General features: G+C 45.2%; 1 protein-coding gene across 1 annotated transcript in view; it reads right to left on the bottom strand.

Annotated features, from left to right (window-relative positions):
* The window catches only part of LOC148453886 (uncharacterized), a 142,437-nt gene that overhangs the window by 69,214 nt on the left and 54,711 nt on the right, over positions 1–18,512 (bottom strand). The window contains exons 2-7 of the mRNA XM_088461565.1: positions 11,974–12,123; positions 11,294–11,485; positions 10,959–11,037; positions 10,742–10,839; positions 10,292–10,592; positions 2,155–2,971 (exon numbers count right to left, since the gene is read on the bottom strand). Coding sequence (XP_088317691.1) covers positions 2,155–2,971; positions 10,292–10,592; positions 10,742–10,839; positions 10,959–11,037; positions 11,294–11,485; positions 11,974–12,051 — 1,565 coding nt within the window. The 5' untranslated portion in view covers positions 12,052–12,123. The remainder of the gene's footprint in view (positions 1–2,154; positions 2,972–10,291; positions 10,593–10,741; positions 10,840–10,958; positions 11,038–11,293; positions 11,486–11,973; positions 12,124–18,512) is intronic.

The raw sequence follows: 18,512 nt of genomic DNA, 5'->3' as shown, positions 1-18,512 counted from the left end.
TTAGTAAATCTCATAAATTTGTTTTAATTATTGCTGTATCTATATCTGTTCATAAATATTGATCAATAATATGTGCTAAATTAGCTGGCAATATCTATAAGAAAGGAATCAAATTACTAAAAAAAAAATTCTATATTAACTGTGTGGCAACGCTTTCTACTTTCCGTTCTATGTAATTCAGGTGAGAGACAACCCCTATCACCACTATATATATATATATATATATATATATATATATATATATATATATATATATATTGTGACACAGTTAGGTTAGGGGGTCCCTCTCCTGGGTAGAGGACTCCTTCCTTACACACACACACAGCAGCAGGGAAGCAGCACACCAGTCTGGATGCAAGTACAAGCTGGTCGGCGCCAGTCTTTATTGTACAATGTCAGAAATAACACAAAGAAAACATAAACGTAAATCCTAGCCCTGTCGGGGCACTAACTTCACAGGTAGTTCCCTCACTACCAGAACCTGGCAGGGCCTAATGCCCTCGCCAGCAACAAAGCACAGCACAGTACTCACAGATAGGTTTTCCAAGTGTCTCTGAGCAAACTCCGTCTGCTCTCCCAGGTGAGACAATCAGCCCTCAACACACTAGGCTTATATTGGCCACTCTCAGGTGGGAACCCAATCAAGCCTGTTACCAGGCTGCGAGAACCAAAACCTGGAGTGGCCGTTGGTGGAGCCCTCCCTCCCCTCTCACCCACAACCCCCAGGTCCCAAACCGGCTTTTCAAAAAGCCGAAACTCAAGCCTGCTACACTGCAGACTTTCTCCTGGGGATTTTAAACACATAGGACAGGAATCTGGGATAAATGTCCCTGTCACAGACCACTTTACCAGTGATCCTATCACAATATATATATATACACACACACACAAATAAACAAAAAGGTAGAAAATCACATAAGTGGAGTCATACAAAGGAGTATAACAAATATCTAGGTGGTCGGTAGGACTAGGTGAAGGGGTTCTTGTCAATCTGGACAGAGATATCAGAGTTTGATTGATTAGTTTAAACCAGTGGCCGGGGAATGGGTAAATTACCCCACTTGGGGAAAAACTGAAATTCCTGGGGGTAATGGATAGACAGCCAGGTATGCATATGAATCATTGCATGCGCGGCTGTCCGTCCATCACCCCCAGGAATGGAGGTCACTGGCGCCGGGTGCAGCAGCGCACCCGCTGCACCCGGCGTCAGTGACCTCCAGCCCGGCGCCGCAGGGAGGCTCTAAGCCGGACGCCCGCTGAGATGTTATTACTAGCGGGCGCCGCGTTAGCCGGAGTTCTCTTCTGAACTCCAGCTTCCGCCTCTCTCCATGCGCACTATGGGAGAGACGTCTCTCCCACAGTTCCGAGGAGCAGCTGAGCGGACAGGACTGCGGCGGATGCAGGAGCGGGGATTAAGGTGTTTTTTTTTGTTTTGTACAAGCGGCACTACAGCGGCATAACTATGGGGGCACTGCTACAGGGGCATAACTATGGGGGCACTGCTACAGGGGCATAATTATGCGGCACTGGTATAGGGGCATAACTATGGGGGCACTGCTACAGGGGCATAATTATGCGGCACTGGTATAGGGGCATAACTATGGGGGCACTGCTATAGGGGCATAATTATGCGGCACTGGTATAGGGGCATAACTATGGGGGCACTGCTACAGGGGCATTATATGGGGGTACTACAAGTGGATTTCCTTCCTTTCAAAGCAAGGGGATAACATCGGCATATCTAAATATATTTTGGGGTAAAAGGTAAAAAAGTTACCTGACCCCTGGTTTAAACCATCTCGGTGGATCGAATTCAGTTAGAACATCAAGATCTCCTCCTGACGGCAAAGCTCCTGGGAGTGTTCATATTAAATACTATACATTTATTTTAATGCATCTTTATCAAGTCCTATATTAATTATTTATTGTTGTTTTTGATTTCCCTAGTGCGGCACATCCCCCCTCTTTTTATATCAGTGACACACATCCCAATTATCTGCAGAAGGCTAACTTAAAATGTTAAAATACTGGGTGACTGGAGTGTTGCTACAACCATGTTTTGTATCAGCTCATAGAAAAGCTTTTCACCTGTGTGACAGCTGATGTCTACCAAGATGTGACTTCTGTATAAAACATTTTCCACACTCCGAGCATGAAAATGGTTTCTCCCCTGTGTGACATCTCTTATGTGTAACAAGATCTGATTTATATGTAAACCATTTCCCACACTCAGAACATGGAAATGGCCTCTCACCTGTGTGATTTCTCTTATGTCTAACAAATGCTGAATTCTGTGTAAAACATTTCCCACACTCAGAGCATGAAAACGGTTTCTCCCCTGTGTGACGTCTCTGATGTGTAACAAGATCTGATTTCCGTGTAAAACATATCCCACACTCAGAACATGGAAATGGCTTCTCACCTGTGTGACTTCTCTTATGTCTAACAAGAGCTGAATTCTGTGTAAAACATTTCCCACACTCAGAACATGGAAATGGTTTCTCACCTGTGTGACGTCTCTGATGTGTAACAAGATGTGATTTGTTTGTAAAACATTTCCCACACTCAGAGCATGGAAATAGCCTCTCACCTGTGTGAGTTCTCTCGTGTACATTAAGACCCGATTTGTTTCTAAAACATTTCCCACACTCAGAGCATGGAAATGGTTTCTCACCTGTGTGACTTCTCTGATGTGTAACAAGAGCGGATTTCTGTGTAAAACATTTCCCACACTCAGAACAGGGAAATATTTTAATAGGTGTATGAGCTGCACTATGTGTAACAAAAATTGGCGTATTAGAACAGTCCTCGTGATTAGAGGGATCAGATAATATAGTTGCACTGTGAGGTAATGGATGTATATTTAGCATAACGGGATTATCTCCTGGAGATTCCAGTGTGATATCTTCTACTTTAATATCTGTAGACAATATGAGATGTCCCTCCAAGTCATTCCTGCTTGTGCGTCCATCTGCGGGAAATACAATAACTGTATTATTATTCCACAGTTTTTTGTCATTTTTTTTGTATTCTCCAGATGAAAGTAACAAAACTTACAGAATAGACTTCTGATCGCATTCTGCAGTTAGCCAGAAATTCCACAGCTACAATACACTAATTTCAATGCAAAAAGACGCAACAACCATGTCTAATTGGTGACAGATGCTAAAAGCTCTCATATAGGCTTTGCCTTCTTTATGTGCCGCATCCAAATTTGAATGTCTAGTACCAGTAATCTGGATACCGGCTCCCCACTTCAAATCATTTTTATTATAGAAAATTTTGTTTACAATACCGATCATAAAGAACCATGTACAAATATATATAGTAATATAATTCCACAATCTACAAAACAAAATATATCACAAAATAAAATATTTTTTTTTAAAAAAGACAGTTCAAATAAACAAACATACATAAAAAGGGAATAATAATCAAACATCAAGGAAAGTGCTCATAAATTTAAAGTTACCAAGGAGATTTAAGTAGATTTAAGATGAAACCCTCGAAGAGACAACCTAAAGCTGGCCATCCACTATACAATTTTCTATCAGATATCTGTCCAATCGGGCTGATTGGAATGAAAACCTGGTAATGTATGGGAGCAAATGACAGTCGATCATAAGGTTTTAAACACTGAAAAAAGGACAAAATTTTTTAAAAAAATTGGTTCAATTTATGTGTTGTAACCAATTTGTTTAAACAACTATTTTTGGCTATTTTCCAGTGTATGTTAGCAAATGGACGATTGTCATTTGCTCCCATACATTACCAGGTTTTCATTCCAACCAGCCAGCTATCTGACAGAAAATTGTATAGTCGATGGCCAGCTTTAGATTCATAGAAATCAGACCATGAGCACTATTTAATCAGAGGGGATGAGGTAGAAGTGGAGTATTTAAGGCCAAAAGTTTCTATTTCAAAACGTCTTTGCACACTGGACCTTATTTTCAATAAAAGAGGAGGAACAGATATTTTCCAATATTGTGCTATCACCGCTCTTGTGGCAATAAAAATATGCCCAATAACATATTTGTTGTGGGCTTGTACTGAAGGAGGGAAATACAGTAAAAAAAACAATTTCTGGGAGATGTGGTAGAGTCTCCGAGGTGACCTGAGTAATTCACTTAAAAACATCTGAACAAGACCAAAAAATATGCACAAGTGTGCCCTCGGATCCACAATTTCTCCAACAAAATTTAGAAGTTTCAGGCCATATTTTGTGTCATTAGCTGGGTATGATATAGACCACAAATTAATTAAAATATCATTTCAGTGTGATTTAGAAATTTGGACATTTTAAAAACATTTGAGAATAATGAAATCCAATCCTCATCCGTTAAGAGGCATTTTGAATTCTGACTCCCACTTGTGTATTATTACTCACAGTTCTTTATATAGCACAGACATACCGAGAAGCACTTTATATAGCACAGACACAGTGAGAAGCACTTTATATAGCACAGACATACTGAGAAGCACTTTATATAGCACAGACACAGTGAGAAGCACTTTATATAGCACAGACATACCGAGAAGCACTTTATATAGCACAGACATACTGAGAAGCACTTTATATAGCACAGACATACTGAGAAGCACTTTATATAGCACAGACACAGTGAGAAGCACTTTATATAGCACAGATATACTGAGAAGCACTTTATATAGCACAGACACAGTGAGAAGCACTTTATATAGCAAAGACACACTGAGAAGCACTTTATATAGCACAGACACTCTGAGAAGCACTTTATATAGCACAGACATACTGAGAAGCACTTTATATAGCACAGACACACTGAGAAGCACTTTATATAGCACAGACATACTGAGAAGCACGTTATATAGCACAGACATACTGAGAAGCACTTTATATAGCACAGACACTCTGAGAAGCTCTTTATATAGCACAGACATACTGAGAAGCACTTATATACCACAGACATACCGAGAAGCACTTTATATAGCACAGACATACCGAGAAGCACTTTATATAGCACAGACACAGTGAGAAGCACTTTATATAGCACAGACATACTGAGAAGCACTTTATATAGCACAGACACAGTGAGAAGCACTTTATATAGCACAGATATACTGAGAAGCACTTTATATAGCACAGACACAGTGAGAAGCACTTTATATAGCACAGACACACTGAGAAGCACTTTATATAGCACAAACACACTGAGAAGCACTTTATATAGCACAGACATACCGAGAAGCACGTTATATAGCACAGACATACTGAGAAGCACTTTATATAGCACAGACACTCTGAGAAGCTCTTTATATAGCACAGACATACTGAGAAGCACTTTATATAGCACAGACATACTGAGAAGCACTTATATAGCACAGACATACTGAGAAGCACTTTATATAGCACAGACATACCGAGAAACACGTTATATAGCACAGATATACTGAGAAGCACTTTATATAGCACAGAAATAGTGAGAAGCTCTTTATATAGCACAGACACACTGAGAAGCTCTTTATATAGCACAGACATAGTGAGAAGCTCTTTATATAGCACAGACACACTGAGGAGCACTTTATACAGTACAGACAAAATTAAAAGCACTTTATATAGCAAAGACATACTGAGAAGCACTTTATATAGCACAGACATACCGAGAAACACGTTATATAGCACAGATATACTGAGAAGCACTTTATATAGCACAGACACACTGAGAAGCACTTTATACAGTACAGACAAAATTAAAAGCACTTTATATAGCAAAGACATACTAAGCAGTACTTTATATAGCACAGACATACTGAGAAGCACTTTATATAGCACAGACATACTGAGAAGCACTTTATATAGCACAGACATACTGAGAAGCACTTTATATAGCACAGACATACTGAGAAGCTCTTAATACAGCACAGACATACTGAGCGGGACTTTATATAGCACAGACATACTGAGCGGCACTTTATATAGCACAGACATACTGAGCGGCACTTTATATAGCACAGACATACTGAGAAGCTCTTTATATAGCACAGACACACTGAGAAGCACTTTATATAGCACAGACACAGTGAGAAGCTCTTTATATAGCAGACACACTGAGAAGCACTTTATATAGCACAGACATACTGAGAAGCACTTATATAGCAGAGACATAGTGAGAAGCTCTTTATGTAGCACAGACATAGTGAGAAGCACTTTATATAGCACAGACATACTGAGAAGCTCTTTATATAGCACAGACATACTGAGAAGCACTTTATATAGCACAGACATACTGAGAAGTACTTATATAGCACAGACATAGTGAGAAGCTCTTTATATAGCACAGACATACTGAGAAGCACTCTATAAAGCACAGACATACTGAGAAGCATTTATATAGCACAGACACAGTGAGAAGCTCTTTATATAGCACAGACACACTGAGAAGCACTTTATATAGCACAGACATACTGAGAAGCATTTATATAGCACAGACATAGTGAGAAGCTCTTTATATAGCACAGACACACTGAGAAGCACTTTATATAGCACAGACATACTGAGAAGCTCTTTATATAGCACAGACATACTGAGAAGCTCTTTATATAGCACAGACACACTGAGAAGCACTTTATATAGCACAGACATACTGAGAAGCATTTATATAGCACAGACATAGTGAGAAGCTCTTTATATAGCACAGACACACTGAGAAGCACTTTATATAGCACAGACACACTAAGAAGCACTTTATATAGCACAGACATACTGAGAAGCTCTTTATATAGCACAGACATACTGAGAAGCACGTTATATAGCACAGACATACTGAGCAGCACTTTATATAGCTCAGACATACTGAGAAGATCTTTATATAGCACAGACATACTGAGAAGCATTTATATAGCACAGACACACTGAGAAGCACTTTATATAGCACAGACATACTGAGAAGCTCTTTATATAGCACAGACACACTGAGAAGCACGTTATATAGCACAGACATACTGAGCAGCACTTTATATAGCTCAGACATACTGAGAAGCACTTCATATAGCACAGACATACTGAGAAGCTCTTTATATAGCAGACATACTGAGAAGCACTTTATATAGCACAGACACAGTGAGAAGCTCTTTATATAGCAGACATACTGAGAAGCACTTTATATAGCACAGACACACTGAGAAGCACTTTATATAGCACAGACATACTGAGAAGCACTTTATATAGCGCAGACACACTGAGAAGCACTTTATATAGCGCAGACATACTGAGAAGCACTTTATATAGCACAGACCAACTGAGAAGCACTTTATATAGCGCAGACACACTGAGAAGCACTTTATATAGCGCAGACACACTGAGAAGCACTTTATATAGCGCAGACACACTGAGAAGCACTTTATATAGCTCAGACACACTGAGAAGCACTTTATATAGTGCAGACATACTGAGAAGCACTTTATATAGCACAGACACACTGAGAAGCACTTTATATAGCACAGACATACTGAGGAGCACCTTACAGAGAATATTTAGTCACTCACATCAGTCCATGTCCCAGTGGAGCTTACAATCTAAATTCCCTACCACATGGACACACATACACAAACTAGGGTTAATTTGTGTCAGAAGCCAATCAACGTACTAGTATGATTTTTGGAGGGTTGGAGGAAACACATACAAACTCCACATATAGCACCTTGGTTTTGAATCATACTCTTGACTTTAGTGTGAAGAGAAAGCAATGCTAACCACTACACCACCGTGTAACTATTATGAATGAAGATGTTTAATATTCAGGTACAAACTATGACCACATTATTACATTAACAAATGTACAAACTACAAATAAGACTCACAATGAACAGATAAAATGTTGGCAGAAAATGGCACAAGCACATTATCGGCACATGTCCTAGACCCAAGGATAGGCAGATGGTACATCACCAATGTATATCTACCCCCAAATGCAGACTTTGCTTGGTAACGTTCCCTAGCCATCATCACAGAGCAGGAAGCCTTTCATTAGCCTGTGACGTTGGTGAACCACAATACCCATCTAGATCACCCTCACACATACACATGGGAAACTTGTGGGCTAATTTCCAATAACTGCGTCCACACTACACAAAGTTCTCCAGTTGGTTATAAATGTAGCAAAAGCAGCCTCTATATGGTCCTCTGGTCATCCTCAGGGAGAGTAGCCCCACCAGAGTCATGTTACTAACAGGACAATGAGTCACTGTATATAACCGCTGAGAGGGAAGGAGAGCGATAGGACAGAGCAACACAGAATGATGGCGGCACAGAGCAGGAGAGGCAGCAGGACAGGGTAGGGGAATTGTGCAGGGCACAGAGCGAGGGAGGTAGCAGGATAGGGTAGGGGAATGGTGCATGGCACAGAGCGAGGGAGGTAGCAGGATAGGGTAGGGGAATGGCACAGAGCACAGAACAGTGGAGGCAGCAGTACAGGTTAAGGGAATGGTGCAGGGCACAGAGGGGAAACAGCAAGACAGGGCAGGGGAATGATGCAGGGAACAGAGCGTGGGAGGCAGCAGGATAGGGAAGGGGAATGGTGCAGGGCACAGAGCGTGGGAGGCAGCAGGACAGGTAGGGGAATGGTGCAGGGCACAGAGCGGGGGAGACAGCAGGACAGGGTAGGGGAATGGTGCAGAGCACAGAGCGGGGGAGGCAGCAGGACAGGGTAGGGGAATGGTACAGGGTAGGGGAATGGTGCAGGGCACAGAGCGGGAGAGACAGCAGGACAGGGTAGGGGAATGGTGCAGGGCACAGAGTGGGGGAGGCAGCAGGACAGGGTAGGGGAATGGTCCACGGCCCAGAGTGGGGGGGCAGCAGGACAGGGTAGGGGAATGGTGCACGGCACAGAGTGGGCGGGACAGCAGGACAGGGTAGGGGAATGGCGCAGGGCACAGAGCGGGGGAGACAGCAGGACAGGGTAGGGGAATGGTGCACGGCACAGAGTGGGGGAGGCAGCAAGACAGGGTAGGGGAATGGTGCAGGGCAAAGAGCAGTGAGGAAGCAGTACATTGTAGGGGAATGGTGCAGGGCACAGAGCTGGGGAGGCAGCAGGACAGGGTAGGGAAATGGTGCAGGGCACAGAGCAGGGGAGGCAGCAGGACAGGGTAGGGGAATGGTGCAGGGCACAGGGTAGGGGAATGGTGCAGGGCACAGAGCGGGGGAGGCAGCAGGACAGGGTATGGGAATGGGGAGGGCACAGAGCAGGGAAGGCAGCAGGACAGGGTAGGAGAATGGTGCAGGGCACAGAGTGGGGAAGGCAGCAGGACAGGGTAGGGGAATGATGCAGGGCACAGAGCGGGGGAGTCAGCAGGACAGGGTAGGGGAATGGTGCAGGGCACAGAGCGGGGAAGGCAGCAGGACAGGATAGGGGAATGATGCAGGGCACAGAGCGGGGGAGTCAGAAGGACAGGGTAGGGGAATGGTGCAGGGCATAGAGCGGGGAAGGCAGCAGGACAGGGAAGGGGAATGGTGCAGGGCACAGAGCAGGGAACGCAGCAGGACAGGGTAAGGGAATGGAACAGGGCACAGAGCGGGGGAGGCAGTAGGACAGGGAAGGGGAATAGTGCAGGAAAGAGATTGACAAAAGCAAAAAAGGAGGAAGACAGCAGGAGAGCAAATCAAAAAACAGACAGGTCAGCAATTAAAGCACAACAGTACAGAGCTGAGGGCTCCTGATGTATGAGATACACCAGAGAGGATGGGGAGGAGACTGGTCAGATCTCTGGGCTGGTAACACACAGTGACATGATGTGAGGGGGAGAGCAGGAGTATTACAGGGGCTGATGGCACCTGATGTATGAGATACACCAGAGAGTGTGGGGAGGAGACTGGACAGATCTCTGGGCTGGTAACACAGTGACATGATGTGAGGGGGAGAGCAGGAGTATTACAGGGGCTGATGGCACCTGATGTATGAGATACACCAGAGAGTGTGGGGAGGAGACTGGTCAGATCTCTGGGCTGGTAACACAGTGACATGATGTTAGGGGGAGAGCAGGAGTATAATAGGGGCTGATGGCTCCTGATGTATGAGGTGCACCAGAGGTTGTGGGGAGGAGACTGGTCAGATCTCTGGGCTGGTAACACACAGTGATATGATATGAGGGGGGGAGCAATAGTATAATAGGGACTAATGGCTCCTGACTACCCCACAGAGCAGACACATTTTCATTATTAATTTGTAGTGACAGATGAGGGTGTAGGATAAGAGATTGTTGTAGTGACTGAACAAGGAGAATATGCGACTCTTTTCTATAATTGTTTATTACTCACCTGTGCTGATATCTGTAGGGATTTCCTCCTCCTTACACAGCTGATCACCCCTCTCGTATGCCTCTTCTTTACCCTCTGTATCTTCTGCCTTCATATCAGTCACATTCGTCTCTTCTTCTCCCTCTGTATCTTCTGCCTTCATATCAGTCACATTTGTCTCTTCTTCTCCCTCTGTATCTTCTGTCTTCATATCAGTCAGATATGTCTCTTCTCCCTCTATATCTTCTGCCTTCATATCAGTCACATATGTCTCTTTTTCTCCCTCTTTATCATTTATCTTAATATTATTCAGATATTCACCCTAATTAAATCAGAGAATAAAAAATTGCATAATGTCTGATGTCATTACTTGAGAATACACAATATAATATCAGTGTAATAGACACACAGATTCTCTATAGATCATATAAAGTCACTTTCGTATTTGGATTGACCCTAAATCTCATCTACCTGATGCTGCTGTGGGGTCCTGTGATTCGCCTCTGTACAATCCAGAGAATAAAGAGGACGGGGACATCTCTCTGGGGTATTTCTGCTATTGGGTCCATCTGTAGGAGACACACAGTGACTGAGTACATTGTATATATGTGATTATCAGATGATGTGTTATATAGGGGGCTCCCCATACCTTCTCTCCCCTGTACAATACATGACAGTCTCCTCTTACCCAGTGATGTGAGGGGCTGGAGATTCTCCAACATCACGTTCTTGTACAGACCCCTGTGTTCCTCTATATACTCCTCCTCCTGCATGGAGACATAGACAGTGACATTCTGACACCTTATAGGAACCTGGCACACACAATGATACAGTCATCACCCAGACACATCCCCTGGTGTTACTGTATAATGTCCCATTCCCAGCAGTCACCTCTCCAGTCATCACCCAGACACATCCTCTGGTGTTACTGTATAATGTCCCATTCCCAGCAGTCACCTCTCCAGTCATCACCCAGACACATCCCCTGGTGTTACTGTATAATGTCCCATTCCCAGCAGTCACCTCTCCAGTCAGCAGCTGAATGATCTTGTTGGTGAGTTTCAGGATCTTCTGGTCATTGTGTCTCTCATGTATCAGTGAGAGAGGTGGAGACACCGTGATGGGGCTCTGGGTCTTGCTGAGCCCCTCCGACATACAGGGACGGCTGCTGGGTGTCTCAAAATCACTGGATGTCTTTTTAACTACTGTGTAATCCTGTGTATTGGGGGAAGATACTAAATATCAGTACTTACACTCCGAGATCCCCTTACCCCCCAGTCATGTCCCTGTATTATTACTATAGATATGTGATGTCACTGTGACACTCCCAGATCCCCCTCACCTCCCCAGTCATGTCCCTGTATTATTACTATAGATATAAATTATATTACTATGACATTCCCAGATCCCCTCACCTCCTCAGTCATGTCCCTGTATTATTACTATAGATTCTAAGTGATGTTACTGTGACACTCCCAGATCCCCTCACCTCCCCAGTCATGTCCCTGTATTACTATAGATATGTGATGTCACTGTGACACTCCCAGATCCTCTCACCTCCCCAGTCATGTCCCTGTATTATTACTATAGATATATGTGATATTGCTATGACATTTCCAGATCCCCTCACCTCCCCAGCCATGTCCCTGTATTATTACTATAGATATAAGAGAGCTCACTGTGACACCCCCAGAGCTTCTTACCTCCCCAGTCAGCAGGCAGATGATCTCCAGGGTGAGATGTAAGATCCTCTCAGTCCTGTGACTCCCGTCCTTGTCCATATTCAGTGAATCAGTGAGAATACAGAATGTGTGACGTGTAATAAAGACTCTGGTTTCTCACAGTAGGATTATCTAAGAATAAATCACAGGGAACACATATAACACAGACATGTAACACTGAGTGACCAGTAAGTCTCTCCTTTGCCCCCAGCCATAAATCCCCGGTCAGTGCCTGTCAGAGGTTCCTGTGACCCAGCCACATAAGACTCCTCAGAGGCCATCACACAACGATGTACTGCATAAGGTTACACCAATGCTCCTCTCCTGGCCGGGGGTCTTAACCTTCCAGACACATATCAGATGCTCTTTGCACCACTGGAAATAAGTTACATCAGTGTTAGGACACTGGGCCTGATTCAGACCCACTCGCAAGCGCTATGGGCTCGCGAGCGGGTTGATGTTAGGCCACTGCGCATGCGCAAGCTGGAGCCGGCTCCAACGTGCACATGCGCGAGACCCGGCTAGATACGCGCGCTCCAGCGCTCCGGGTCTCACACCAAAAGGGGGCGGCTGTCGATGTTGATCGACAGCTCACACCGTTTTGGGAGGCATGGCGTGGGGGTGGCTTCACAAACAGAGGCGTTCCCATGCTAACGCCTGCCATTTGTGGGCGGCCCCACTGACACACCAGTGATGTCAGTGGGAGAGCTTCCGGCTATATTAGAGCCAGAAGCTCTCTGGTGTTTGCGGCCATGAGACCCTACCACAAAGGTCTCGTCGCAAGGCCGATGGTCGCGATGGTCTTGACCATCGATACCATCATCCTGTCCGCTCGCAAAAGCTGTGGGTGGTGAACCACAGCTCTGCGAACGGCCAGGAGGCCGCTCCAAAAACTATAAAAAAAAAAACCCTGATTCAGAGCGAGCGCTCTTTCAGAGCATCCGGCTCTGAATCAGGGCGACTGCTCTTTATTTTATATCTGGCCTGCAGAACCTCTGTGTCACCAGAGGTGCTGCTTATGTATTCTGACATTGTCTCCTCACATGCAGGAGTTATTATCACTCCCCTGTTGAACCACCCGCACCTATCTCACAAACTTTTATTCCTTCCCCTAACCATGCAAACAGCTGCTGATAGATTGTTTTCCATAGATTGTATTCCATGGCCTGAACCTGATCTCCTGTCTACTGGACTTCTGCAAAAAGCAGCTCCACTGATGTCTGTGAGTCTGTCATCTACTCTGCAGCTTTTTACCTTTGCTTGTATCCAGTCTGTATATCCCCAGCCTATACTATGTGCAGCTAAAGCCAGCTGGGCCTCTGCAAGCTGTCCCTCCTATTGCTGCATGTGAATCTGACTCACCCACTCTGCAGTATATGGTTCTTGTATGTACCCAGTCTGTATATATCCAGCCTATAATATGTGCAGCTAAAGCCAGCTGGGCCTCTGCAAGCTGTCCCTCCTATTACTGCATGTGACTCTGACTCACCCACTCTGCAGTATATGGTTCTTGTATGTACCCAGTCTGTATATATCCAGCCTATAATATGTGCAGCTAAAGCCAGCTAGGCCTCTGCAAGCTGTCCCTCCTATTGCTGCATGTGACTCTGACTCACCCACTCTGCAGTATATGGTTCTTGTATGTATCCAGTCTGTATATCCTCAGCCTATAATATGTGCAGCTAAATCCAGCTGGGCCTCTGCAAGCTGTCCCTCCTATTACTGCATGTGACTCTGACTCACCCACTCTGCAGTATATGGTTCTTGTTTGTACCCAGTCTGTATATCCCCAGCCTATAATATGTGCAGCTAAAGCCAGCTGGGCCTCTGCAAGCTGTCCCTCCTATTACTGCATGTGACTCTGACTCACCCACTCTGCAGTATATGGTTCTTGTTTGTACCCAGTCTGTATATATCCAGCCTATAATATGTGCAGCTAAAGCCAGCTGGGCCTCTGCAAGCTGTGCCTCCTATTACTGCATGTGACTCTGACTCATCCACTCTGCAGTATATGGTTCTTGTATGTACCCAGTCTGTATATCCCCAGCCTATAATATGTGCAGCTAAAGCCAGCTAGGCCTCTGCAAGCTGTCCCTCCTATTACTGCATGTGACTCTGACTCACCCACTCTGCAGTATATGGTTCTTGTTTGTACCCAGTCTGTATATATCCAGCCTATAATATGTGCAGCTAAAGCCAGCTGGGCCTCTGCAAGCTGTGCCTCCTATTACTGCATGTGACTCTGACTCATCCACTCTGCAGTATATGGTTCTTGTTTGTACCCAGTCTGTATATATCCAGCCTATAATATGTGCAGCTAAAGCCAGCTGGGCCTCTGCAAGCTGTGCCTCCTATTACTGCATGTGACTCTGACTCATCCACTCTGCAGTATATGGTTCTTGTATGTACCCAGTCTGTATATCCCCAGCCTATAATATGTGCAGCTAAAGCCAGCTGGGCCTCTGCAAGCTGTCCCTCCTATTACTGCATGTGACTCTGACTCACCCACTCTGCAGTATATGGTTCTTGTATGTATCCAGTCTGTATATCCCCAGCCTATAATATGTGCAGCTAAAGCCAGCTGGGCCTCTGCAAGCTGTCCCTCCTATTGCTGCATGTGACTCTGACTAACCCACTCTGCAGTATATGGCTCTTGTTTGTATCCAGTCTGTATATCCCCAGCCTATAATATGTGCAGCTAAAGCCAGCTGGGCCTCTGCAAGCTGTCCCTCCTATTACTGCATGTGACTCTGACTCACCCACTCTGCAGTATATGGTTCTTGTTTGTATCCACTCTGTATATCCCCAGCCTATACTATGTGCAGCTAAAGCCAGCTGGGCCTCTGCAAGCTGTCCCTCCTATTACTGCATGTGACTCTGACTCACCCACTCTGCAGTATATGGTTCTTGTTTGTACCCAGTCTGTATATCCCCAGCCTATAATATGTGCAGCTAAAGCCAGCTGGGCCTCTGCAAGCTGTCCCTCCTATTACTGCATGTGAATCTGACTCACACACTCTGCAGTATATGGCTCTTGTTTGTACCCAGTCTGTATATCCCCAGCCTATAATATGTGCAGCTAAATCCAGCTGGGCCTCTGCAAGCTGTCCCTCCTATTACTGCATGTGAATCTGACTCACACACTCTGCAGCATATGGTTCTTGTTTGTATCCACTCTGTATATCCCCAGCCTATACTATGTGCAGCTAAAGCCAGCTGGGCCTCTGCAAGCTGTCCCTCCTATTACTGCATGTGACTCTGACTCACCCACTCTGCAGTATATGATTCTTGTTTGTATCCAGTCTGTATATCCTCAGCCTATAATATGTGCAGCTAAATCCAGCTGGGCCTCTGCAAGCTGTCCCTCCTATTGCTGCATGTGACTCTGACTCACCCACTCTGCAGTATATGGCTCTTGTTTGTATCCAGTCTGTATATCCCCAGCCTATAATATGTGCAGCTAAAGCCAGCTGGGCCTCTGCAAGCTGTCCCTCCTATTGATGCATGTGACTCTGACTCATCCACTCTGCAGTATATGGCTCTTGTTTGTACCCAGTCTGTATATCCCCAGCCTATAATATGTGCAGCTAAAGCCAGCTGGGCCTCTGCAAGCTGTCCCTCCTATTACTGCATGTGACTCTGACTCACCCACTCTGCAGTATATGGTTCTTGTTTGTATCCAGTCTGTATATCCTCAGCCTATAATATGTGCAGCTAAATCCAGCTGGGCCTCTGCAAGCTGTCCCTCCTATTGCTGCATGTGACTCTGACTCACCCACTCTGCAGTATATGGCTCTTGTTTGTATCCAGTCTGTATATCCCCAGCCTATAATATGTGCAGCTAAAGCCAGCTGGGCCTCTGCAAGCTGTCCCTCCTATTGCTGCATGTGACTCTGACTCACCCACTCTGCAGTATATGGTTCTTGTATGTACCCAGTCTGTATATCTCCAGCCTATAATATGTGCAGCTAAAGCCAGCTAGGCCTCTGCAAGCTGTGCCTCCTATTACTGCATGTGACTCTGACTCATCCACTCTGCAGTATATGGTTCTTGTTTGTACCAAGTCTGTATATCTCCAGCCTATACTATGTGCAGCTAAAGCCAGCTGGGCCTCTGCAAGCTGTCCCTCCTATTACTGTATGTGACTCTGACTCACCCACTCTGCAGTATATGGCTCTTGTATGTACCCAGTCTGTATATCCCCAGCCTATAATATGTGCAGCTAAAGCCAGCTAGGCCTCTGCAAGCTGTGCCTCCTATTACTGTATGTGACTCTGACTCATCCACTCTGCAGTATATGGTTCTTGTATGTACCCAGTCTGTATATCCCCAGCCTATAATATGTGCAGCTAAAGCCAGCTGGGCCTCTGCAAGCTGTGCCTCCTATTACTGCATGTGACTCTGACTCATTCACTCTGCAGTATATGGTTCTTGTATGTACCCAGTCTGTATATCTCCAGCCTATAATATGTGCAGCTAAAGCCAGCTAGGCCTCTGCAAGCTGTGCCTCCTATTACTGCATGTGACTCTGACTCATCCACTCTGCAGTATATGGTTCTTGTATGTACCCAGTCTGTATATCCCCAGCCTATAATATGTGCAGCTAAAGCCAGCTGGGCCTCTGCAAGCTGTCCCTCCTATTGCTGCATGTGACTCTGACTCACCCACTCTGCAGTATATGGCTCTTGTTTGTATCCAGTCTGTATATCCCCAGCCTATAATATGTGCAGCTAAAGCCAGCTGGGCCTCTGCAAGCTGTCCCTCCTATTACTGCATGTGACTCTGACTCACCCACTCTGCAGTATATGGCTCTTGTTTGTATCCAGTCTGTATATCCCCAGCCTATAATATGTGCAGCTAAAGGCAGCTGGGTCTCTGCAAGCTGTCCCTCCTATTACTGTATGTGACTCTGACTCATCCACTCTGCAGTATATGGTTCTTGTTTGTACCCAGTCGGTATATCCCCAGCCTATAATATGAGCAGCTAAAGTCAGCTGGGCCTCTGCAAGCTGTCCCTCCTATTACTGCATGTGATTCTGACTCACCCACTCTGCAGCATATGGTTCTTGTTTGTATCCACTCTGTATATCCCCAGCCTATACTATGTGCAGCTAAAGCCAGCTGGGCCTCTGCAAGCTGTCCCTCCTATTACTGCATGTGACTCTGACTCACCCACTCTGCAGTATATGGTTCTTGTTTGTATCCAGTCTGTATATCCTCAGCCTATAATATGTGCAGCTAAAGCCAGCTGGGCCTCTGCAAGCTGTCCCTCCTATTACTGCATGTGACTCTGACTCACCCACTCTGCAGTATATGGTTCTTGTATGTACCCAGTTTGTATATCTCCAGCCTATAATATGTGCAGCTAAAGCCAGCTAGGCCTCTGCAAGCTGTGCCTCTTATTATTGCATGTGACTCTGACTCATCCACTCTGCAGTATATGGTTCTTGTATGTACCCAGTCTGTATATCCCCAGCCTATAATATGTGCAGCTAAAGCCAGCTGGGCCTCTGCAAGCTGTCCCTCCTATTACTGCATGTGACTCTGACTCACCCACTCTGCAGTATATGGCTCTTGTTTGTATCCAGTCTGTATATCCCCAGCCTATAATATGTGCAGCTAAAGCCAGCTGGGCCTCTGCAAGCTGCCCCTCCTATTACTGCATGTGACTCTGACTCACCCACTCTGCAGTATATGGTTCTTGTTTGTATCCAGTCTGTATATCCCCAGCCTATAATATGTGCAGCTAAAGCCAGCTGGGCCTCTGCAAGCTGTCCCTCCTATTACTGCATGTGACTCTGACTCACCCACTCTGCAGTATATGGCTCTTGTTTGTATCCAGTCTGTATATCCCCAGCCTATAATATGTGCAGCTAAAGGCAGCTGGGTCTCTGCAAGCTGTCCCTCCTATTACTGTATGTGACTCTGACTCATCCACTCTGCAGTATATGGTTCTTGTTTGTACCCAGTCGGTATATCCCCAGCCTATAATATGAGCAGCTAAAGCCAGCTGGGCCTCTGCAAGCTGTCTCTCCTATTACTGCATGTGACTCTGACTCACCCACTCTGCAGTATATGGCTCTTGTTTGTATCCAGTCTGTATATCCCCAGCCTATAATATGTGCAGCTAAAGCCAGCTGGGCCTCTGCAAGCTGTCCCTCCTATTACTGCATGTGACTCTGACTCACCCACTCTGCAGTATATGGCTCTTGTTTGTATCCAGTCTGTATATCCCCAGCCTATAATATGTGCAGCTAAAGGCAGCTGGGTCTCTGCAAGCTGTCCCTCCTATTACTGTATGTGACTCTGACTCATCCACTCTGCAGTATATGGTTCTTGTTTGTACCCAGTCGGTATATCCCCAGCCTATAATATGAGCAGCTAAAGCCAGCTGGGCCTCTGCAAGCTGTCCCTCCTATTACTGCATGTGACTCTGACTCACCCACTCTGCAGTATATGGTTCTTGTTTGTATCCAGTCTGTATATCCTCAGCCTATAATATGTGCAGATAAATCCAGCTG

This window comes from Taudactylus pleione, unplaced genomic scaffold (genome assembly GCF_031769625.1).
Source record: "Taudactylus pleione unplaced genomic scaffold, aTauple2 ptg001067l, whole genome shotgun sequence".
NCBI classification, from domain to species: domain Eukaryota; kingdom Metazoa; phylum Chordata; class Amphibia; order Anura; family Myobatrachidae; genus Taudactylus; species Taudactylus pleione.
Note: the sequence above shows the minus strand (reverse complement) of the source record. Positions and strands in the feature narration are given on the sequence as shown.